Source organism: Vanessa cardui, chromosome 30 (assembly GCF_905220365.1).
Source record: "Vanessa cardui chromosome 30, ilVanCard2.1, whole genome shotgun sequence".
Lineage (NCBI taxonomy): Eukaryota > Metazoa > Arthropoda > Insecta > Lepidoptera > Nymphalidae > Vanessa > Vanessa cardui.
Window position 1 is genome coordinate 1,077,045 of NC_061152.1, and position 27,353 is coordinate 1,104,397.

Here is a 27,353-nt window from a genome sequence, read left to right on the forward strand (position 1 = left end):
TTGAATAAAGTTTATTTTGATTTTGGATGCAAGTTGATTCACATGTGCCAGAATGTCTTTGAAATTAGACTCGTGCAGGTTTCCTCACGATATTTACTAATACAATAAAGTAGTATAGCCCTGGTGTACCAGCATGACCAAGCTTCATCACATACATAAGGCTTTCATGTAGAAATCTTTCCTGGTAACTCTTAAGAAATTTGTAAGCATAGGTATTATAAGTATTTGCTCTTATCAAAGTTCGTTGACCTTTCAAATTTTATTATCAAATGCGACATTACGATATAAATAATCAAATACGACACTAACACATTTGCCCACTCGTGGGAAAATACGTACCTAATTCAAAAATGCTTTTCCGTCTTTTGAATCAAAAATTTTCAACCTATTGTTAGCTTTTTTTTAAGTTTAGGTTGGCGGACGAGCATATGGGCCACCTGATGGTAAGTGGTCACCAACACCCATAGACAATGACGCTGTAAGAAATATTGACTATTCCTTACATCGTCAATGCGCTACCTACCTTGGGAACTAAGATGTTATGTCCTTTGTGCCTGTAGGTACACTGGCTCGCTCACCCTTTAAACCGGAACACAACAATACTGAGTGCTGTTATTTGGCGGTAGAATAACTGATGAGTGGGTGGTACCTACCCAGACGGGCGTGCACAAGGCCCTGCCACTAAGAGTGGTAAATTATTTTAAATATAATATTTATAAATCATCAATAAAGCCTGTATAGCTTCTAGTTATTGAGTTATATTCAATCACAGAATTATATAAATGTAATGAATACTCTTTGCTTTCCTTCGCCGCCGAGCACGAGATGAATTATAAACACAAATTGAGTGAATATTCAGTGGTGCTATGAACCCGCAATCATCGGTTAAGAGGCGTTCTAACCACTGGGCCATCTCGGCTATAATAAGCATATTTTCGTTATTCGAAACAGCCTGGATACGACCGTCTCATTCCCGAGGTGTGCAGTTAAATAGATCGAGTCTTACAGTGAGTATAAATAATAAAGGATAAAAAAAAAGTATCAGCCTGTAAATTTCCCACTGCTGGGTTAAGGCCTCCTCTTGCATTAAAGAGAGGTTTTGGAACAAATTCCGCCACGCTGTTCCCATGTCGGTGGAATGCACATGTGTCTGAATTTCGATGAAATTAGACACATGCATTCCTAACGATGTTTTCCTTCACCGAGCACGAGATGAATTATAAACACATATTAAGCACATATATATAGTGGTGCTTGTTTGAACCCGCAATCATAGGTTAAGATGCACGCGTTCTAGCCACTGGGCCATCTCAGCTCAATCGAACAAGGGTCCCTATCGATCCCAAGTGCGTTGCCCGCTTGGGTGAGACGTTCAAATTCTTGAGGTCCCAGACAAGGTCAATAATACGCGAATTTCAGGGAGATTTATATATTTTTGAAATTATTATATGCTTTTAAATAAAACTAGTTATAACGGATTTTAATCGCGTATATTAATTATTTTGGACATCCCGACGTTTCGAGCACTTTACAGCGTTCGTGGTCACGGGTAGACAGTCTACCCGTGTGTGTAATAATCGCGAAAATTTAAGACAACATTAATATATGCTGTCTCTCTTGCCTAGGTAATTACAATCTATAAATATAATAAAATTGGAGTGTCTGTTTGTGTAATAGCCCTTTGTTACTCAATGCGTATGTTTGTATACACGGTACATATACCAAAATAACATTTCTTACAATTTTTGTCGGTCTGTCTGTCTGTTTGTTCCGCCTAATCTCTGGAACGGCTGGACCGATTTTGATGGCAATTTCACTGACAGATAGTAACTTAGGCTACAACAATAACATTTTGTTAAATTCAAACGCGCACTGAGTCGCACATGACAAAACAGTTGTACTCGCTTAGGTTTGAACCCGCATCGCTTAAGACGCACGCGTTCTAACCACTGACCCATCTCGGCTCACATAATTAATTCCAAACAATCGATTGAAATTAATCGAACTCGCTACCGTATGAAACAAAGCCGTACCTAATATCTACTAAGTCATTAGCGTTTATTTATTAAATCATTACAGCTGTCAATCTAGTATATCCATACACGATGACGTCATAACACTACGTCACAACTCGTCCGACCCGTTTTTGTGATGAATCTTAAAACTGTGCCGCTGTGGCGCAGTGGTTTGTACGTGAGGTTGTCGGTTCAAATCCAATCGTTATTCAAATAATCAGTATTATCACTACATAGTATAAAACAAAGTCGCTTTCTCTGTCCCTATATCCCTATGTGTGCTTAAATCTTTGAAACTACGCAACGGATTTTGATGCGGTTTTCTTAATAGATAGAGTGTTTCAAGAAGAAGGTTTTTGTATATAATACATGGACAATATAGCAAAGAAACACTGATGATTTCAGATGTAATGTGATGTCGTTAATAAACAAATTCTGTAGTATATTTAGTATCAGTATTGCACCCGTGCGAAGCCGGGGCGTATTGCTAGTCGATACATACAGTCGATAAAAAAAAAAACTCAAAAGGTCAACGAACTTTGACAATGTAATACGGAATATATAATGATGTTTCACACATTTGTATTTATATTAACATTTATATACCATTACGATTTAAATGTATATAGAAAGGATTATATTAAGATAAATAACGTAATATCAGAGAATCTCAGGTATTATTTATTAGAGAGAGCTGAGATGGCCGCGTGGTTAGAACGCGTGCATCTTAACCGATGATTGAGGGTTCAAACCACCAAGCACTATATATATGTGCTTAATTTGTGTTTATAATTCATCTCGTGCTCGGTAAAGAAAAACATCGTAAGGAATGCATGTGTCTAATTTCATCGAAATTCTGCCACATGTGCATTCCACGAACCCGGATTGGAACAGCGTGGTGGAATATGTTCCAAACTCTCTCCTGATTACGAGGTCTTAGCCCAGCAGTGGGAAATTTACAGGCTGTTACTTTACTAGAGGATCTCCTGCGAATCTTCGCGTTCAATCAAAAGACTTTTTAGGAAAGTTTTCCTCTTTAAAAATAATTATTTTTTATATTGTTACATTTTAGTAAATTGCGTGATTTATAGTAAACAAGAATCATCTTTAATTTACTGCAACAATAGATATTCTACCGCTAAACAACAGTACGCAGTATTGTTGTGTTCCCGTTTGAAGGGTGAGTGAGCCAGTGTGACTACAGGCACAAGGGACATAACATCTTAGTTCCCAAGGTTGGTGACACATCTATACTTTTATATTCTATACTAATATTATAAAGAGGAAAACTTCGTTAGTTTGTAATGAAATAACTCGAAAACTACTGAACCGATTTAAAAAAATCTTTCACCGTTCGAAAGCTACATTACCCACGAGCAACAAAGGCTATATTATATTTAGAAAAAAAATATGGTACCTTAAGATATTTGTAATTTTCCGACACAAGGTATAAAAAATCGAATCAGAGTCATCTTACTTCTATTTTACAAATACGAAATCTATGCGGACGAAATCGCGGGCAAAAGTATATAATATAGACCATTGTCTATTGGTGGTGACCACTTACCATCAAGTGGTCTAATAGCTTGTTCGAAACCAATCCCATTAAAAATAAAAGACGCAGTACTGTTGGCGCTATCAGCAAAACAAATGACCATCTGATGATAACCATTTGATTAATCAAACCGCTACATAACATATCTACATATAGTATAATGAACATATATTTGATTAACATATTACATTATATATGTGACAAATAGTTCCTTATTTATGTATTATTATTACATAGTATAAAACAAAGTCGCTTATCGATCTGTATCTATGTATGCTTAGATCTTTGAAATTACGCAACGGATTTTGATGAGGTTTTTTTCAATAGATAGATTGATTCAAGAGGAAGGTTTATGTATATAATACATGTACAATATAGTAGAAAAACTTACTAACGAGCACGGCCGCACAAGTGCAATGCAAGACAATAGAAACTACTAAAATTATCAGCGTTTCTTTACTATATTGTCCATGTATTATACACAAAAACCTTCCTCTCGAATCGCTCTATCTATTAAAAAAAATCCGCATCAAAATCCGTTGCGCAATTTTAATGATCTAAGCATACATATATACAGATCGATAAGCAACTTTGTCTGCTATGTAATGATGACAATACACTAATATATAAAGAGTCCAATATCCATGAAAATTAAATCAATTTAAAATCAAAATTATCTATACTTGACATTCTTTAAAATTACTTTCGAATCATATAGGGTTGAATAAAATGTAAAGTTACCACCAGTTCGGAAAATAGATTCTACTGAAGAGAACCGTCAAACTACTACGTGCTTATAATTCATCATCATTCAGGAAAACATCGTAAGGAAACCTGCATGTGTCTTATTTCATCGAAATTCTGCCATAATTCATTCCACCAACCTACATTGGAACAGCGTAGTGGAATGTATTCCAAAACTCCTCAAAGGGACGAGATCTTATCCCATCAGTGGGAAATATACTGTTGTTGTTAGTTATTTCATTATTTATTATGCTGACCGTACTGTACAGGATAGCGTTTTAAAAACAAAATTTAAGCGTAAATATTGCTAAGAATGTTATTGATTGAAAATAATTTACAAAACCGTCCATTCGTTTTGAGACAAAAGAGCAGACATATACAAAATCTCCGAATTAATAACCCTTCGCGTCGGGGGTTAACGACATACCCTACACGAGACAGAAATCCGCCCCAAATGCGAATACATCGTGGTCAGAAAGAGACAGATATATTTTGGTAAATACGTCCTCAAAATCGAGCAAAACATTTGGCAAAACCTGTTGTTTACAATACAATCACAAACGTAAACAAGAATTTACTCGTAGTCAAACATACAACAACAGTCTGTAAATTCCCACTGCTGGGCTAAAGGCCTCCTCTCCCTTTGAGGAGAAGGTTTGGAACATATTCCACCACGCTGTTCCAATAATGGTGGAATACACATGTGGCAGAATTTTTATGAAATTTGTCACATGCAGGTTTCCTCACGATGTTTTCCTTCACCGCTGAGCACGAGATGAATTATAAAGTCAAATTAAGCACATGAATCAGCGGTGCTCGCCTGGGTTTGAACCCGTAATCATCGGTTAAGATGCACGTGTTCTAACCACTGGGCCACGACAAACATATGACCCACTAAATGTATGATAAGACTCACCTCCTGAGTTAGCTCATCCCCGCTGTGATGCCCTTCATCGGGCTCCAATTTAACATCTGGCATATCCGAAACAGAGGACGTATCCATCTCGCTCACACCACTCGAACTAGCCGACGTAAAACTCGTGCTAGCTCTCTCCCTCTTCACGTCCAACACCAACTCCTCTTCGAACATTGGCGCCAATTCGTACGCCTCCGTATCCAACGGCGTGTTCTCCAAAAGGTACTGTTCCAAGTTCTCTTGCTGCTGCTTAACATCCAAGCATTCCAGGTCATTCTTTAGCTCCTTGACATCGTCGAACAGTTCCTCGTAATCCTGGAGATCGGCTAAATTCTGGTGAAAGACCGAATTCGGTTCACCGACCTCCAACTTGCCCGCTTTCGCCGAGAAATACGGTACATAATCGTCGATAGCGTTATCGCTGTACAAATCGTCGTCATCCTCCCTTTCCTTCTTGACCCTCACGACGATATCCTCGTCTGAATCCTGCTCCTTCTTGATCTGCATCTCATTTGGTATCAGAAACTCATTCACATCGAAAGATCGACTTGATATCTCCGCAAATATATCAGACTCCGTGTGATTTTGCAGGAAGTCCGCTGATAGGGTTACAACAGCGTCGGGTTGGTCCGCTTGGGTTTCCTCCTCTACCTTCACTTCCTGCGCGACGTTTTCATCAGCCGATACATTGTCCTGGGCGTCATCGACCGCCTCCTGGGACAGCCCAGGCACGACTGTATCAGTCGCAACGTCATTAACTAAATATGTATGAATTGAACCCTGATTATACCATATCCGGGCATTGTTTTCCAAGTAATTGTACCGACCTAGAGAATTTAACTCCTCGAATAATTGCCTTTCGTAGTTAACCAGAATGTGATCGAGGGATTTCGGGTGTACGAACCTCGGTCTGATTAGAGTCCTCGCTTCCTGTTCTAGGGACCAGTCGGACCCGTTCGATATGTGGAGACCTGCGAGCTGCTGCGTCTCCAGCTCGAAGTAATCGTCTGGGTTCGCTTTGAGGAGGCTCAGGACCAGTGCCAAGCGGAGCAGTTCGTCGCCGTAGAACTTCTTCAGCGCTATCATTTTTGTTTTATTTTTTCGAACTTATTTATATTCAGTCTTTGTTTGTAGTTGAGCACTAAATTAATGAGATCATAATCGAACGCGTATATTATTATCACTGAGCTAAACTCAAGTCCGATTAATTTTGTTTGTTTGTGTGTTTTCGTTGATTTTCCTTTTGCGTTTGTCGGGTGACATCTTGTCGAAACGTCACGAACACTTGGGCACGTTCCTCTCGTTTTCCGCGAACATTTTCCAAGGGAACATTATCACTGAGTCACTAGGATAAATTTTTAGTTAACACTGGCCGCGAGCCAATTAGTTCTCTAGTCCTCGTGTAGACCTAAGCAGGCAACGTAACCTTGAATACGGCAGTCTTTAACAAAGGACGCTATTTTATACTATATTTATTTTTTTTAATTTCAAAAATGGACCAACAACTTATATTATTACGCACAACTTATATATGCACATGTTTAAATGAAACTTTCCTCGATACTGAATTAATTACGAGAATTCATTAACATTTGACATCAATTGATAATAGCACTAATTTAAAATCCCAATTGAAATTATTTTATTAAAAAAAAAAAATTGAATTAAAAAGTCGACACGATAAAACACCCAATTCCAAATTTGAAATGATCGAGAGTTTAAGATTCGCGCGTTAACACGAAACAATGTCTTTGTCTGAAGTGACACGACACGCGCGCGCGCGCCGTGACGCTCGACGAGCTACTGCGACGAAATAAAGAATAACATACGCGTTCAATGACCAGACCGCCTGGCCTTTAGTCCAGCCGTCCACAGACAACGAAGCATACGATTTGTATTACCATTTCAATACAGAATGAACTTTAAACTTAACAAAAAAACGTTCGATTTTTAAATTAAAATTATTTGAATTTTAGGATGTTCGAATTTATGTCTTTATTTTTTTCAATACAAGATGAACTTTAAACTTACAAAACAAACATAAGAGTAACGTTCGATTTTTAAATAAATTATTTCGATTATTGGAAGTTTGTATTTCAAGCCCAGTTTTTTTCAACTCAACTGAACTTTAAACTTACAAAAAAAACAGCATTAACGTTCGATTTTTAAATTAAAATTATTTGAATTTTTAGAAGTTCGAATTTCGGTCTCCATATAATACGTCAACGGTATAGTAATTCGTAAACACAAAACAAAAAATACTTATGCATTACATCGATGCGGAATCAAGTAAATTTCAAACATTATTGCGTACAAAACCAGCAATCTATGTTGAACAGTTAGATAGTCACTGCGTTTACATCGGCTTTCTCATTACTTGGTACGAAATAACGAATTAAATATTGCGCGGTTACATTTACGTAAACCGTTGATTATCGCTAACTGTTTTTGATGTACCAACGTGAATGCTGGTAGGTGGTCATGACGCCTATATACCACCAGCCTTGTACACCGGCTCACTCACCATGGTAAGTATTACTGTTTAGCGGTATTTCTTGGCATTTTAAAAAAGTTTTTCATAAAACGTTCTGTTTTATCAAAAACGTTTGAAAAAGCGTGGAATTAATACCTGTTGACTTCCAGGCAGGATATATTAATTTAAATAATTGTATTAACTAACATGACCGTATTTTTTTAAATGTTGAAATAGAGTAACTACTGAGCTTCTTGCTGGTTCATCTCGGAAGAATCTACTTTCCGAACCGGTGGTAGCTTCACTTAATTGTTAAATGACGATTCAAAAGTGCTTGTAAAAGGCCACTTGAATAAAGTATATTTTGATTTTGATTTTCATACCCTACTAACATTATTGATCGAGAATCTTTCGAAAACCAATGGTTGCTGCTTCACAATCCTTGGCGCTGATGTCAGCTGCATCACGACACACGTGTATCAGTAATCACGCTTATTGATATATTAGTAATTACGTTATGTATGTATATATTGTCATAAAGAAAGATACATAATAAGGTATAGTACGACACAACTTACATCCGAATTAAGTACGCCATACCAAATTATCAATATTTATTTCTCATGTGAATATGATCTTTACACAAACGTAATAACTTGTAATATCACACGACTTAATATATTCGTCAATTCGACGCGTCGCTTTACACGCACTCGCTGTCTCGGGTCGAACTGACGCGGGAATCTATAGCGACGAATAGCGTCGAGTGGCGCGATATCGAGCTGTTTCTATTGGTTGTGCGAATCGGTTTTATTGAATTCGGCGATGCTACATCTAAGTTGTGTCGTACTATAGTACGATATTTTATTTTCAATTTAAAATTAGAAATAATGAAATATTATTTTTATAAAATCGTCAATTTTTATTTGACGTACGACTGGTAGCGTTCGGATAATTTAACGTATGTTTGAAACTTAAAACTATGTCTGCGTTCGGATAATCGTAGTTTAACTGTAAAACGATCTAAGCTTTTATATCGCCTGTGATTACACTGGAACTCTTTTCATACCGTAACACAATATATATAATAATTATCATTATTATATTTAGTAAAAATTTGCTAACAATATCAAATGTGTTTGGAAGGCATTTTATATTTACTCTGTGGTTATATTACTTGTCGCCCGAGGCTTCATCTAATAAAGAAAATCTTAAGTCTTTCCTTAGCTTACTAATTTCCTTCATTCATGATTTTTAACGAGGACGAATTGACTGGCCACCCCAAGAATTTAAAAATTGAATACCGCTTTTATAAAATAGTCATCACTAGCATACTTTAAATAAAATCCCCTACGTAACCTTATTATTAGCATGAAAAAAAACTATATACATAAGTATACAATGCATTAACGAAACGTAAAATAAAAATATCCGAACGACGAAACAAGATAAAATATTACGGATGCGCGCCAAAAAATTAAAAAAAAAAAAAAACAACAATGTACTTTCAGACAAAGACTTCAAAAATGACGGGTCTGTCATTAAAACAAATATATACACACACAGACTTTACATTGCTACTAGACTAGTAGACGCCCGCGGCTTCGCTTGCGTTTTATTTGGTTGTCATGTGTCAGGCATTAAAGTAGTAAAGTAAAGTAACAGCCTGTACACTTCCCACTGCTGAGATAAGGCCTCCTCTTCCATTAAGGAGAGTCTGTTCCAATGCGGGTTGGTGGAATGCACATGTGGCAGAATATCGATGAAATTAGACACATGCTTTCCTCACGATGTTTTCCTTTACCGAGCACGAGATGAATTATAAACACAAATTAACCACATATATATAACGGTGCTTGCCTGTGTTTGAACCCGCAATCGTCGGTTAGGATGCACGCGTTCTAACCACTGGGCCATCTCGACTCAGATACTTTGAAAACCGTATAATTTAATACAATTGATTTTATTTGAAATTGGAATACAGTTAAACGTTAAAAAATGAAAAGCGAAGGGAACACACAAACAGACTACGGTACGTGAAAACTTTAATAAAAATTTAATTTTTTACGCATTTATTATTTATATAATATATATTATCACAAACATACATTACAATTTTATTTATACATAAAATTCGCATGTACATTTGAAACAGATAATAAATGCAACGGAGTTTTACTGCGTTCCCTTTTTGAATTCGTCTTTCGAATGACTTAGCGGCCGTTACCCGTCATGGCGCTCATCCAAGATGGACGAACATTTTAAATAATTTTACACTCACGATAACAATGTTTGTGCCGTTTTTTTTATAGGTTGGCGGCGAGCATATGGGCCACCTGATAGTAAGTGGTCACCATCACCCATAGACAATGACGCTGTGAAAATATTAACTATTCTTTACATCGTCAATGTGCCACCAACCTGACAACTGACGGAATGTCATCTATGATTTATAATAATATAACAAAGAGGTTCTGCATGTTTGTAGGGCGCAATCTCAGGAACTAACGATACAATTAAAAAAAAAAAACTAAAAGTATTTACATTATTATATTGCACCAGAGCCATAAACATTGTATATGGTAAGTTACTTTTATATTACATTAAATATTACACAAAATATAAGGATTCATAAATTTGGATCATGGTCAGAAATTCAAAAAAAAAAGTTTATAAACGTCAAAACATCTGTTTACAATTTTGATATAATTTAATAACAAAGACTAACTACTGGGTTTCTTGGCAACATACGCTATTCGATCTACATTACGAACTAGAGTTTTCCTAGCTTTAATTTAAATCAAATACATATATAAATATATATATGTTAGAGAGTATCCCTAATCACTACGGTGATATGTCATTGGAATCTATATCATAATTTATATCAGACTAGCTGTTCCCGAGACCTTGTACGCATTTGAAATAAAAAAAAATATATTGTAGCCTAAGTTACTCCTTCCTATATCAGTTATCTGCCAGTGAAAATCCCGTCAAAATCGGTCCAGCCGTTCCAGAGATTAGCCGGAATAGACAGCCGGACAAAAATTGTAAAAAATGATATTTTGGAACATGTACCGTGTATTTATATACATACGCATTGAGTAAAAAAAGGGCTATTTTAATATTACAAACAGACACTCAAATTTTATCATTGCATATTATGAATATAGCAGGGGCTATTGAATTTATTATATACAATTATTGTTATTAATTGATCGATAATTTGTACAACTGTAATTAATATTATTTTATATGTCATAGCATTTAATACGGGCATGTAACACTATTTCTTATTTTAAACGTTTATTCTGAAATTGAAAGTGTATGATTTATGTTCCATCGTCCTCATTACATCAGCTTTTTCCCATTATTAGTACGACTGTGAACTAGAAAATATTGCTGTTAGTTACTGGATTATTTTTGCAAGCCGCTATAAAGTGACGAGTATACAGATTACGGAAATAATGTGTATACATATAATTATAAGTATTTTTTATTTCTATAATAAAAAACATATTTGGCTAAATTTGCCCGCCCTTCTAAATCTGCCGCCCTAGACTCCAGCCTCTTATTTTTTCTTTTACGAGGAAAGGCATTTACGTCTCCCGTCGCGGTCCACCGGCCGGGCGGGAGACGTAAATGTGGGACTCAACCGTGCCAGGGCAGAAGGCCCTGTCCTACCCACTAAAACCATCCTCGGGTTTCCACCATGCCGAGTGGTGCGGCAACGGGATCGCCCAGGGTATGCAACCGCGTCACGGTAGCATGCGTAAGCGATCCCGTGGCGTCAATCGAAAGACGGAGAGGGTACCGCTGGTTTTTTAGTGGGTAAACCCGGCGTACTTGGGCGCACTCGGCGTCTAGGGCTCCGGGGAGTCCCACACCCCCCCCCCCACTTTCCATCACGTGGGGGAAGCGCGTAAGGCGTTTTACCAGCGAGAAAAAAAAAAAGAAAAAAAAAGGGTATGCAACCCTACCAGCGGCAGCCCCCGATCCCTAAGCTACAGCCTACTTAGCCTATTGGTAAATCCGCCACTGCTAAAATTACATTACATACATCTTAACAATATTCATATTTTATCTGTAAATCTATAGCTAGTTGTTATATTCAACCTCCTTATTAAAATCTCATTGGAACGACCTTGCACCAAAAATATACTTTGAAAAATAAAAACAACACATATTTCTCCGTAAATATCATTACATAGTACAAAACAAAGTCGCTTCTCTCCATATATCCCTATGTATGCTTATATCTTTAAAACCAGGCAACGGATTTTGATGTAGTTTTTTTAATAGATAGAGCGATTCGAGAGGAAGGTTTTTGTATACAGTACATGGACAATATAGTAAAAAAACGCTGATAATTTTAGAAGATTCTACTGTGACGTCATATCGGGCGGGTCGCTACAAAAGCAGCCTGTAAATTTCCCACTGCTGGGCTAAAGTGTCTCCCTTTGAGGAGAAGGTTTGGAACATCACCACGCTGTTCCAATGCGGGTTGTTGGAATACACATATGGCAGAATTTCTATCCCTAGCGTTGTTTTCCTTAACCGAGCACGAGATGAATTATAAACACAAATGACGCACATAAATATTCAGTTCTTGGATGTGAACCCGCTGTCATCGGTTAAGATGCACGCGTTCTAACCACTGGGCCACTACGCTAGTTCTTAACATAATTTCGCTTTCCTTCACGTGTATATAAGTCGTGCGATTGCACTCGCGCCTTTATAATCATAGATAAAAATAAATTGCATTTAATTAGGGCGTTGCCTGCGCGTGCGCATTGCGTTTTTAGATTTATGATTCTTTGTTTAGCACGTGTCTATTTCAGTATTGCGTAGATCAAATTAATATATGTTAAAGTTTTTGTATCATCATTTTATCTTTACAATTAATTAAAATAAATAAATCACATGATTAATCGTTTAATTAAATTAATAACTCGAAAATTAAACCTGCAATATTAACAATATAAATTTTATAACAATGAAAATAATTAATTAGAAACTACATATGTGATGGCTGTAAAATGTTTACGCTTTGCCCAAATAAAAAAAAAAGACTAAACCATCCAAAGATTGAGAACGTTAGTGAAAAAAATTACGTTCTTAATTCAAACTGTTTTATTCTATTCCAAATTTGAAAATATAACAAATAAAAGCCAGCCGAGTATGAAGTAACGCAATTTTTTAATTGTTATAACGAAAATAAACGCTTTCGCGTCTGTTATTCTACTTTCTCTTGATATTTCGCGAACTTTCTACCGCCTTTTTTATTTCCATCATGGCGTATATGGAAAACTTGTGGTATATTTGGGTCTGTGAATGATTCGAGGTCAGATTTGATTGCTACTATTTAGAATGTTTAGCCATTGGCCATCGACCATAGAACTGTGGAGTTATTTTTCTTTGTACACTGGCTCACTCACCCTCCAAACCGGAACCTAACAATACTAATGCTTGGCGGTTGAACAATATTAAGTGACTACCGGGACCCAGTAAATTTAACAAGTAATTAATAAAAAGTAATATTTCTTTAATTATTTCATGTATATTTAAAAAATAAAAGCAGTCTAAATTACTCTTTATTCCATCAGCTATCTGCCAGTGAAAGTCCCGTTAAAATCGGTCCAGCCGTTACAGAGATAATCCGGAACGAACGGAGCGAAGTAAGTTAACTAAAAAATATAACATGATTAATTCTAAATTAAATAATAAAATTTACTAAAAATTGTAATACTCCACGTAATATTACAACGGATCAAAGAGATAACATATGTATTATTTAGATAATTCATTATCTGTCAAACGTTTGGTCATTGATCCGCATTTGAATTTAGAATACTAATTAAAATGGCGTTTCGCGCCGTTTACCTTACGTCGATCTTTTTCGTACGCCCGCTAGAGAGTTCAAGGTAAAGCGATATTATCGTTCGAAAACAATGTTTTTTAGTTTAAATTTATTCAGCGCGTATGAACGTTCGAAAATGTATAAACTATCGATTTTATACTTTGAAGAAAAATAATTTGAAAATAGAACGTTTTTTAAATATTATAATTTTGTTTCTTTTGTAACATACAACGTAATGGTTCTTCTCGATAGAATCTACTTTCGGAACTGGTAACATAACTATTTAAAATTTCTTATTCTATATTTAAATAAAGAATATTTTGTTTTGTTTTGATTTTCATTACCTTTGGGATAGTGGTTTATAACATTTCGAACTTAAACAGATTATAAAAATATAAGATCATCTGTCAAAACGAATCAAGATGCGCGAAATCGCATTTTAGTATTGCCATTATTGATAATTAAAGTAAATTAAATTAGTTTGAAATGTAAATGCAAATATAATGCGATTTACGTCATCAAATTGTTTTTTTTTAAATTCTTAACTCACAATACCAAGGAACCATTGCCTTCGTACTCTGAATGGTTGTAAACAATTGGAAAAATAACCTCGACGGATTAGCGATAATTGTTGGAAACTATTTCTAACGTATTTACTTTAAAACCGAGTCACCTTGTAACAGAAAGGGCAGAGCGAAGCTAAGGATAACGTGTCACCTTCCCTTTCCCTTATATGAAATTAGATAAGGACGGAACATAATGACGAATACGTCGTTTCCTTGCCTTTTATGTATTGGCGGGCTTTGATTTACCACAGATTAAAAAAGGCGCGAAACGTACAGTGACAGTGACATATATGGTATTACATAAAATGACACTAATTCGATTCTTAGTTTAACTTTTTTTATCGTTTATTAGACGCCAAAAGAGCATATGTCCACCTGATGGTAGAATATCTCAAGGATATTTTTAAAATGGTTTATGATACATAAAATATATTTATGTGTTTCGTGATATGATCGAGGTATAAAACAAAGTCCCCCTGATGCGTTTGTCTGTATGTTCGCGATAAACTTGAATTTACTGAACAGATTTTCATGCGGTTTTCACTAATAGACGGAGGTATCCATAAGGAAGTTTTAGGTGAATAAATTTATTAAGGTTTTAGTATAGGTTATGATCCTTCTAAAATGAAATATAACCTCGCGTGTGCATCCAGGGCGGATCGCTAGCATACATTGTCAACTGTACCGTGATCCAGTTCAAACTAGTTTGGATAAGTATCACCTAATCAACAGCAAATTTTCCACAGATGCTTTTGTATCGTTCTATTCTACGTAAATCATTGGTGTGCTGGTATAATTACAGGCAACAAACAAATACCATCAATAAATTACATATTACATACATTGTTTACAAATATACGAGTTTTTTAAGCTATTGATTGGCGGAGCGTATGGGTCACCTGATGGTAAGTGGTCACCACCGCCCACAGACAATGGTGGTATGAAACATTCACCATTCCTTTTATCGCCAATGCGTCAACCTTGGGAACTAAGATGTTATGTCCCTTGTGCCTGTAGTTACACTTACTGGCTTCTGTAGCAATATAATATATTGAGAACTGTTATTTGGCGGTAGAATATCGGACTAGTGGTGGAGCGGTCGAACGCATCACCCCTAACTACACAAAGAGCACCAAATCTATTTGTCAAGTTCAGCACGAGAGGTAGAACTAGCTACGTCAGACAAAGGCTTAGGGAAAAATGGTCGACTGGCTAATATTTACATACTAAAATTAAACAACAGCCTGTAATTTTCCCACTGCTGGGCTAAGGCCACCTCTCCCCTTGAGGAATAGGATTGGAATATATTCTACCATGCCATTCTAATGCGGATTTCTATGAAATTTGAAAAATGCTAGTTTCCCCTCGAGATGAATTAGAAACACAAATTAAGCACACGAATATTCAGTGGTGATTGCTTAGGTTTGAACTCGCAATCATCGGTTAAGATGCACGCGTTCAAACCACAGGGCCATATCGCACAACCTTAAACAGGGCAGATGGTAAATATTTAATAAATACTTGTTACTTTCATTGAAACTGGCACAAATATCAAAATATTTAGGACGTTGTAATTTTAGAGCGTGTGCACATTTTCAAGGATCACATCTCCGATGCCCTTCTCAAGATGACCTAATTTGCTGGCATTAAAATCATATCTTTAAATAAATATGAGCGATATATTATAATTTACTTGGTGATAGGGCTTCGTGCAAAGATACCCGGCAATCATTACCTAGGTATCCCATAGTTTAGTCCCATAGTAAGTACAATCTCTCATAACCTGACACCTTCCCCCAAGGAGTGGAGACGGAAAGGGTACCGCTGGTTTTAGTGGGTATTCAGGTGTGCCGGGGCGTGCTAGGCGTCCTGGGCACTGGCGAGCAACCACACCCCACCACTTCCATCAAGTACGGGAAGCGCGTAATGCCTTTTTTGAAAAAGCCTTTTCAGTCAAAAAAAGGGGTATCCCATACAGCAATACTTTGTAATATTGTGGTTGTTTGAAGGTTGTCTTAGTGAGTGTCTATTGAACAAAACTCACCAAATTTGACGGCCCTAACTTAAGTAGTTTACGCTCGACGAATCAGCCAGTTAGAACATGTATTTTATTTATATTTACATATAAGAAGAAGATAGAAAAAAACGTGATAGTAAAGACTGCAGTTTGACAGCCACATAATTGAACCAGATTTGAAGAAATTGGAATGAAGCAAGTTTAGCAGGACAGGACACAGGCTTTTTTAAGCCTTACAACTTCAGTTGTGTTTCTCACGATGTTTTCTTTCACCGAGCACGAGATGAATTATAAACACATTAGTTAGAACCTTAGTTGATGAAGCTGTTTTACTCATAAGGTCATAGATATCTCTGTATGGGGCTTCATCTTTAATATCGATTTGTTTCAATAACATGTTCGAAATTCGAATAAAAATAACGGACAAATACTAAACGAACTTTTGTGGAACTTTGGCAAGTTTAAACATAAGAAATTGATAGATAAATAATCAATTAATAAATAAAAATTTTAAGAAAAAGAAAACCGACTTCAAACAAAACACTATTTTAAAACAAATGAATACGCACTAAAAAGTAATAAAAATAATTGCGTATTCAACATATTTTTAGAGTCCTCCTAAGTAAAATGAAATGAAAAATATTATACTACTTAAAAGTCGAATTATGATTACGGGTCTGTGTCTCCTATCTACACACTGGGTAACTCAAAATCAACAAAGAAACACCAAGTGTGTAAAGACACTGGATAATGTTGGTTTGTCAAATTAGCACAACAATAATGAAGTAGGGCTCTTAAAATACACGAGTGAAATTAATTGTGACGTATGTCCGTCCTTTGAGAGTAATGCGAGGTCGGTGTAATCTCAGAAATTAAATATTGCCTTGATGTCACCGCCCACTCCATTTTGTTTTTAGTACATTATCATTTATTAACAAATTATTGTTTATATTATGAGCTTAAACCTTTCATATGATAAGTTTTAAAACGGTATTTAAAACCTTCAGTAATAGCTTGTAAATTTCTCACGGCTAGACTGAGGCCTTCTTTCCCATTAAGGAGAGGGTTTGGCACAAATGAGCTTAGATGACCCAGTGGTTAGAACGCGTGCATCTTAACCGATGATTGCGGGTTCAAACCCAGGCAAGCACCAGTATATATATGTGCTTAATTTGTGTTTATAATTCATCTCGTACTCGGCGGTGAAGGAAAACATCGTGATCAAACCTACATGTGTCTAATTTAATCGAAATTCTGCCACATGTGCATTACACAGTCCTGCATTGAAACAGCGTGGTGGAATATGTTCCAAACCCTGTCCTTAATGGAAGAGGAGGCCGTAGCCCAGCGGTGGGTAATTTACATTTAATGTTACTTTACTTTTGGAACATATTTTGGGTTGGTGTAATGCACATGTGCCAGAATTTCGGTGAAATTAAACACTCTTATGGTACATATGTCATAAGAAGTTTTTTGATTATATTCTATTTTTGAATATAGAAGACAAACGATTTAAAGAACGTTCGTAAGGACTTTACAGGATATCAAAATTGGCGCCCAACGTGAGCCTTAAGTACATCTTGGTAGATATAGAGTATAAAACAAAGTCGTTTTCTCTATCCCTATATCCCTATGTATGCTTAAATCTTCAAAACTACGCAACGGATTTTGATGCGGATTTTTTAATAGATAGAGCTATTCGAGAGGAAGGTTTTTGTATATAATACACGGACAACATAGTACTGAAACACTGATGATTCTAGAAGATTGTAATGTGATGTCGTACATAAACAAATATAGTATATTTAGTATTGTACTCGTGCGAAGTCGGGTCGGGTCGCTAGTGAAAATACAAACCTCGTTTCAAATGTATATCAACGCCATATTTCCAACGATTTTCTTGGCATGATTCAAGGGAAATATCAAAGCAAGTACTGTCGAGATAAGATCATTGAATTTATTTCGGGAAACTTACAAATTACAGGATAACGGGTTGAATGTGTTCCGACTGCGGCAAGGTGAACTGTGCACGGCAGTGTTGTTTAGAGATTCATCTCGTTATTTGTTTGATGCGGATATTCGGCTCACATTGTAAATTCAGTGTATGTTTGTAATATTAAAATAGCCTTTTTACTCAATGCAAGGTACATATACCAAAATAACATTTTTTACAATTTTTGGCTGTCTGTCTGTTTGTACCGGTTCATCTCTAGAACGGCTGGACCGATTTTGACGGGACTTTCACTGGCAGATAACTGATATAATAAGGAGTAACTTAGGCTACAATATATATATTTTTAATTCAAATGCGTACAAGATCTTGGGAACAGCTAGTAGTATGAAGTAATCTCTAATTACAGAAATATTCTAAATGTAGATTCTAGATCAATTCTTAATCCTAAACGAGATCGTTTTAAGGAATCATATATCAGTTTGAAACATCCCATCGTCCATTGAAAGGAAAAAGGGCTTAAGCGCCAAAAAGGTGCTTTTGGAAAATGTGATTTATTTCTTTCCACTGACGATTTATTGTTAAAAGTAATTGTGACAATTTAAGGTTATGATTACAAAATCGCGGGAGAATCCGTAGCTGTTCTCCATGCATTCACAAACGAACCAGCGTTGAAGATTTTTGTCCTACTGTCCTAAATTGCGTTGAAACAAAACAGACGAACCGTGGTTTTATAAAATGACGGTATTTTATCAAATATGGAGAAATTTTCAAGCTTGTCAAATAACATTAATAAATAAGGACGATTACTCAATACAAGATTATAACATTACATAGTATAAAACAAAGTTGCTTACCGCTGTCTGTCCATATATATGCTTAGATCTTTAAAATTACGCAACGGATTTTGATGCGGTTTTTTTTAAATAGACAGTTTTATTCAAGAGCAAGGTTTATATGTATAATACATACCCAATATAGTAGAGAAACACGGTTCATTTTTGTTCCTAAAGTGATGTCAGCCAGTGTAACTACAGGCACAAGGGACATAACATCTCAGTTCCCAAGGTTGGTGGCGCATTGACGATGTAAGGAACAGTTAATATTTCTTACAGCGTCATTGTCTGTGGGTGATGGTGACCACTTATCATCAGGTGACCCATATGCTCGTCCGCCAAACTATACCATAAAAAAATTCGTAAGAAAAACGTAGCGGTTTTAATCGTCAAATGACTGAAAAACTGTGAACTTTGTAAGACATTCTGTAGTATATTTAGTATCAGCATTGCACCCATACAAAGTCAGGACAAGTCTCTAGTTAGTTAATAAAAATCATTTATGTGTGTGTCATACGTTACACACATATGTAATAGGAAACATTCATAGTGTACGTTCATATCGCCAATGGCAACGTCGTGTCAAAGTTAAAAATCAATGACACATGGTTCTATTTTCATAGTGTTTCCTCATCGAATACGACTTTGGCGAAATCATCTGTGCCTTGTAACACACAAAAAACGGAATGACAGTTGAATTTCGACCAATCAGCGACCACTATTATCATTAATACTAGCTATGAAAACAGAGAGGTTCTATTTTTAATCAATGACAGATTAGTAAGTCTTTAATCCAAAACTATATTAGAATTATAGATTATAAATTTATGACAGCATATTTAAAAAAAAAAAACTAGCTGAATTACTACTTAATACAAAAAGGTATATCAACAAACAGCCAACGTTATGGCTCACGAAAACAATTGCATTATGACGAAACCTCTTTAATGACGATGACTTATCCCCCAAGATCACACAACCCACACAGAACGATGAACGTAACACCTACATTAATATTTACCTAAACAATAAACGCTCCTCCGTAATATTGTTTTTATTGATGGCAATAAAATTTTAAAAAACTTTAATTATTTTCCCAAACATTGAAATGGTTTTCAAAAAAAGAATTTTTGTGTTCTATTAATTGTCATATTGTTATGGCTGTATCATCGCTTTACCTTTGCCTAAATAAAACGACAATGAAACAAATACGATTGGCGGGAAAATTCATAATGGCGGAACAATGCACTTGACATAAATATCTTATCTATATTAAAAGCAACGATACCGCAATCTAATGACCACGTGATCTCATAAATGTTTGTAACTCAATTACGAAAAATCATAACTTAATACAGATAATAACCGGTGTGTATACGACAAGAAATTCGGAGTTTACGTCATAGTCACGTGACCATTAGTCACAGTGTGACTGACCGGATAACAATAACAGTTATATCAATGCAAAATTAACAAAAATATACCAACCTAACTTTTTTAAATGTTTCGTAATGAAAATTAAAAAAGAAAAGCAAGTTGTATGCCACAATGTTGGAATGAAGTTCCTTTAGATATATATTAATATTAATATGACAAATAAATATTAATAATACTTAAACCGGTATAAAATAAAAAGATAGAGATGGCAAAGCCTCCTGGAGTGGGCATAACGCTTATTTCTTTACATAAAGATTTCAGGCAGTCTAATGTAAGCCGCATAAAAATTGTACCAACTACACAAGTTTTTTTTTTTCTTTATTTGTAGTCTCTGTTATAAAATACTGGAATATTTTTTTTTCTCTATTAGGCTGTATATGAAATACAACACTGTCAAGCATCACGCAATTTTTTAAACACGCAATTTTTACTTATATCGTAATTAATTAGTTACTTGAAATCTAAATTATTCATTCAAGTAGATTTTATATAGCTAAATTACCAGTATAATTCTGTCAAAATAATTAAATGAATAGTTACTTAAATTTCGAATCCAAACTCATCAAGTTCTTTATTTTTTTTTTAATTTATCAATTAATATGACATCACGTAGGATACTTCACAGCCCAAGCCAATCAAACTGATTATATTATAATTTATTAATTAAAGTATAATTTAAACAAACCAATGTTTTATTAATATTAGAGGTTAAAAACACTTACTTTTAAGTGAAACTTGAATTCTTATGAGAATACAGTTCTTTAGAACCTATGTAAACATTATTTCAAAATAAGAAAAGAAGTAAATCAACCCTTGTATGGCATAATTAGCGGGTACATGTAAACTTATCCCAACAGATTGACTAGATTTAAAATATTAGAAAGTTATATTCAAAAGATGCGGATTATCGCGTTGTTAATAAAAAATAACAATTGTATAACTGTACGTTTTCGTGTTTTGAGACACAAAAACGCCGTTAAAAGAATATTAAAAATAAAAAAGAATCTTATGATCTTTCGTTTCTTTTGCCGCCAAAAAAACCAGGTGACCGCGAAAGTTGACATTACACAGATAAATTACATAAAACAAAGACGTAAAATAATATTTAACAAATATTACTTTGGCTGCACTTCGCATACTTTGTACGATACATATTTCATTATCATCATTATTTCTATTTAAAAAAATATATATATACATTTATAGCAAACAGGAATAATAAGTACCTTTAATTTTTCAATTTTTAATCATTGTCAAATAAAATAAAAAAAAAAAAACTTTTAGCTCAGCGCATGCGTCAAGCAAAACAGACAAACGCGGTTTCATATCGAAACAAGAAACGTCAAGTTTTCGCGCGCTTTTAAAATCACCACTAAATCTATCAAACTTAAAAAGGAAACAAACTTTCTCGCTGTTAAGATCAACCTAAATAAAACCATCCAACCGTAATACAGATCTATTTTTTAGCATTAACCTTCAAAACGCGTAAAATCGTTACGACTTTTTTCCAAGATCGACGACGTGAGCGCGATTATATTTAGCAAGCACGGTCAACGAACCCACGTCCGAACATTCGCAAGGACGTTCTAATAAATATTATCTTCTTTCTACTATTTACGTACTCATCTATACTGATACTAGCGAAACGCCACGGTTTCGCACGGATGCAAGGTGATAATACATCACATTAAAACTTGTGTTAGAAATAATTCTTTATGCTAATACATTCATATTATAATTATATATTTAATAAACTCATATTTTTTTAGTGTATCCGTATTTCCGATTGTAATCGATTTTAGAACTATGGCTGTATAAAATAATACAAGATGTTTTCCCGCGAAAACGAATTATTAAAAAAAAAACAAGAGAAAGTCAACTTATAAATAAATATTATACTTTCTACTGGCGTATTTAATACTTGTAAAACTATTAGTGTTTCTCTATTATATTGTGCCATGTATTATACATATAAACCTTTCTTTTGAATCACTCTATCTATTAAAAGAAACAGCGTCAAAATCCGTGGTGTAATTTCAAAGATCTAAGCATACATAGGGTCAGACAGCGGTAAGCAACTTTGTTTACTATGTAATGTTAATTTAATTAAAAATAGGCTACTTTTTTATACGAGAATATCTGTCAAACAAAGCCGCGCGTGGCATATGTATATAAATTTGTAATCTTAGATATTATTATTTAAGTTTCTTAAATTCAACGAGTTGACTGACAAGATACATGGAGGGGTTGGTGTTTTGTACCCTTTGCCTTAATCTTCACCCCATTTATAGAAAATGTCACAATCAGTTGAAAATGTCATATGAAAGGGTAACTAACAAACAAACAAATATTTGCATTTTCTTTGTGATACCAAATAGGTTGCATTAAACAACTAAATAAAGTTAATTAATAAATTGAATATATATTTAAGTCATATCTATACATGGGGTTACTCTTGCCTCAAGTAAAAAAAAAAACAAGATTATTTATTAAGCTAGTACAGTTCGGAATGTAGATTCTACCGACAAACTGACAAGGAAATCAGTGGCAACTTTTCATGTATAATAATAGTTTGTTATGTTGGTAACACTACATAAGATAAATTATATAAATTTTATACTCTGTTGACATAAACTTCATAGAGATATTATGCCACATGTCCTATTCTCATTATAACAGTGTGGTGTAATACAAGCTGAACCATCTCGAAAGGCGACGGCCTTAGCCCTGCCGAGCTATATTTATGCAGACAGTCTGTTACTTAGTAAGAAACATATAAATAGATAACGCTTGTATGGACAATATTAATTTATATTATATTTGCGTTAACAAAATGGTCAAATCATAATAATTATTGAAAATTTTATATAAATTCTTTTTATATACAAAATGTTTTTTAAAAAGGAACTCGTCAACATAAAAAAATTTAAATATTGACGAATAGAATAGAAGAAAGTGCTATATGTACCAATTTTATTATATTAGTATGCATGACAGCCACTATTGATACGCACAATGTCATAATACTGTATTTGTATATACTATTGTATGCATGTACTTAGTAGCTGATTTGGCCACTATAATTTTTATACACAGCTCAATCTAGTTATAAAAATAATCAAAGGGCTATATATTAATGAATCAGGCCTATACAGGTGTTAAGTTACAAACACAGGTCTTTTGTGCATTAAATCATAGTGTAATTAAATCCATTATTTTAATTGAAGTGTTGCCACATTTGCTATTGTTTTTTTTTTAATTTATAATTATTAAAGCACCTGTCTTATTGCAATCAATGTTTGAATCCATCAAAACAAATATTTTATAGGATTATTTTGTATAAAGACATAACTATAAAAGCTAACACTTTAAAGAAAATTAGTGTGAAATGTTTTTTCTCTAGATATTTATATGATATTGTAAAATATATTATATGATTATTTATTTTAGATCAGGCTAAAAGGTTATTAGTTCAAACAGAATATAAGTTATTCAGTTAAGACTTTTTTTAAATTAATATCTAATTTATTAAAATAATTTTCTCAAAGTTAGGACACATAACAAGGGATATATCTAAAGATTTGAAAAAAAAAAAATTAAGTCTAAATAATTGTGCATAAAAACTTTAGAAATTATATTTCAATACATAGTGGTTACATTTCATTATTAATATTTATTGTTAAATAAGTTGGGTACATTTAAGTTTCTTTTTTCACTTAAAATTGAAGGCCAAAACTCTTTGTCTTATTATAAAAGTGTATTCACAAATAAAAAAAAAGTATGAACTTGGTTTCTGGTAAGGTTGTATATAAGAAAATAATTATAATTCTGTTGCAATCAGATTATCATTAATATTTATATGGCATGTGAGAAAAACTTATGTATTTAAAAACAATGCATTACAACATTTTGTACATATTAAATTTTAATTGGGTAAGTGCTTGAAGGTTTTAACACATTTTAAAGTACGATATTTTATTATCTGTTTATATTGGTATTTTTTTTTTTTTTTTAAGGAAAAGGGAATAGCTTTTCCTGCCAATAATTATCTGTATTCATTGTACATTCATCATATTATTTTACAAGGTAATTAAATAATATTACTGTCGCTTACAATAAAGAATATGCATAATAAATAATGAATGCTATTATGTTTGTTTATTCATATTTGTCGTGAATTACGTTATTTGAAAGTTTATAAGATTCTGATAAGAACTGATTAGATAAGGAACCTTTGTTTGAAAAAAACTAACCTAACAAGTCGACGTGAAAAAGAACCTTTTTTTTCGGTTTCATGTGAATCGAAATAATTTCATGAGTGCTCGTCGATAATACACATTTTGAGGTTATTTTCGATGTTTGTTAAAGACTGCCGTATAATAAACTTATGTTACGCTCTGTTACCTCCAGTAACGGAAGATATCCACGAAAAGAGGTAAAACCAATGGAAAAACGGCGAATTACTTTTTCATTTGTTTTGTGCAGGTCACTTTACAATACAATTACACTGGAACACGATACTTCTTCCAACTTATGGTGCACTATACTTATTTATAAACACACGATTAATAGTTTTAGAGCCACAATTACACTATTTCACAATAATTTTACGTTTTTATATCACAATAAAACGAAACAAGATTATACTATAGTAAATACTGTTTGTGACTGACTTCGGATCGAAACGAAACCACGGCTGACGACACGTCACTCTGACAAATGAGCGAGACGGAGCTATAGCGACGAACGAAATAGATTTTACTTGATATTAATTATGAGAAATTAAATGCGGATATGTTATGTACAATCTATTTTATCTTACAATAACTACATAATAGTCAGTTAAATAAATTAGTTATTACACATTATTATTTTTTTGTCGTACAGCGCCATCTGTTATCGAGTAACGGAACTTTTATGTGTAGATATTGGTTATGCTATTACTCACTAGAGTACAGGATTGGTTTAATACATTCAGGTATTTTTTTGGAAAATTCAGAAAATAATGCTATTAGACGCTGTTATATATATTTATAATATTATTAATACACGATATAAGCATCAAAATATTGTATTTTGATTGTATCTTTAAAAGTTAAGATATAAAATAAAAAAATACGCATGCAATTTCTTTAATAATTAAGTACTGCTTTTATATTATTACTTTTGTTTGAATATTTTCGTAACAGAGAACCCTTTAAAAACCTCAACACATTAAACCTTCAACACTTATCATAATATACTATCTCTGTACAAATAAAAAAATCTTAGATAAATACAAATAAAATTGATTAAATTTGTGGAAAATATTTTATCTGAACGATAAAGCGCTCACCACAATGGCACAATTTAAAAGTATATTATTTTACTCACTGATATATTTTTTTTGTTGATCGGAGCGACATCTATGGGATCGGGGCTAAGGCTCCTCATGGTTGGCATAACATCGTCTAACATTTTCTTGTTTACTTTTTAATTTCAGGGCACTGGAACAAAATATACAGCTGTCAATAAAATAATATTTTTTTATTAATTAAATATTTTTGCGAAACTCCTTTAATAATATTATTAAATATTATATTCATATTTGACTTACAAAATATTCAACTATGGTTTGTATCTTTTCTGCTACTTACATATTTTATCGCTAAATAATAATTATTATTACTGTTATTTTGTTTTGAAGGATGAGTTAGCCCATGTAACTAAAAGCAAATAGCATCAGGCAATGATATTCTAATAAACAGATATGTTATATCCATACTAAACAACAGAAAAAAGTGCTCCGCGCCGGGGACCGTTTAATTTAGTTTATTTTTACATTTCGTTAAAAGTAAAAAGGATAGCTTGATAAAAACAATAAGTAAAAGGGATATTTAGATGTTTTAATTACGCAAAACGTATTACTACGTAATTATGATGTATTATAACGTATTACTACGTAAAACAACTAAAGGCAAAAGTCCCAATTAGGACGTTTTCTATTCTTCACTTTTTGCGAGTTAATAACATATCTGTTTACTACAACATCATTGGCATTAGGACATAACATCTTCCAAAGAATCTATGACATTATAAGGAAATGTTAATATTTCTTACAGAGCCACTGTTTCAGGTAACGGATTTGCTCTTTGTGTTTTAAGATTTTTTTTTCCTATTGATCTAAGAGTACAAACGGCCAGCAATTAATTCTATCAATCAAGTTACAGCTCAAGGTTATTCATTACAAACAGTATATTACATCTGTAATTACATAACGCCATCTATCGAGCAATAGCAAGTTTAAAAATCACGCCACATTTAAAACGCAATTGTTAAATAAATTATTAATAAAGAAATGCGTTTCAATTTGATAAATACGATATACAACTATTTGTTTTTAATTGGAAGTGATGTAAATAATTATATTTATAGTTTCATTTTGTTTATGACACTTGCATGAGTGTTTTTTTAAATTTATAAATTATTGTAAACATATTTTTTGTCGTAGATTCATCATCATTACATAGTATAAAACGAAGTCGCTTACCGCTGTCTGTAACTATGTATGATGTGATCTTTAAATTACGCAACGGATTTTGATGCGTTTTTTTTTTAATAGATAGTGTTTCGCGACGAAGGTTTTTGTATATAATACATGAACAATAAAGTAAAGAAATACTGATAATTTTAAAAGTTTCTAATGTGATGTAGTAAATAAATAAATTCTGTAGTATTCGCAGGTCGCTAGTTTTTAATAACAAAAACTTCTCCTAAAGTTTAATATGGCGTATTTATTTACTAGTTTATTTAATAAGAAATCACAAAAAATATGATTTAATTCATCACATTACTTAACATTAAATCGAGTTACGAAATTCATATTACTTATTTATAAAATTACATGCTAAAGCTCTACACAATTAAAAAACTATATATTTTTTGTAACTACTATTTATTTCTGCATTCAATTAAAAGTGTACTCAACATTAATTCTGAAGAAA

General features: G+C 33.7%; 1 protein-coding gene across 6 annotated transcripts in view; it reads right to left on the reverse strand.

Moving 5' to 3' along the window:
- LOC124542178 (segmentation protein cap'n'collar-like) overlaps window positions 1–27,353 on the reverse strand; it is a 142,094-nt gene that overhangs the window by 88,610 nt on the left and 26,131 nt on the right. Inside the window, exons 1-2 of one of the 6 annotated variants that reach the window (XM_047120113.1) lie at window positions 24,835–25,045; window positions 5,231–6,638 (exon numbers count right to left, since the gene is read on the reverse strand). In XM_047120113.1, coding sequence (XP_046976069.1) covers window positions 5,231–6,316 — 1,086 coding nt within the window. In that variant the 5' untranslated portion in view covers window positions 6,317–6,638; window positions 24,835–25,045. Of the gene's footprint in view, window positions 1–5,230; window positions 7,047–24,774; window positions 25,046–25,743; window positions 25,857–27,353 lie in introns of those variants that run through there. The other 5 variants (XM_047120115.1, XM_047120116.1, XM_047120118.1 and 2 more) reach the window with 5 other exon arrangements.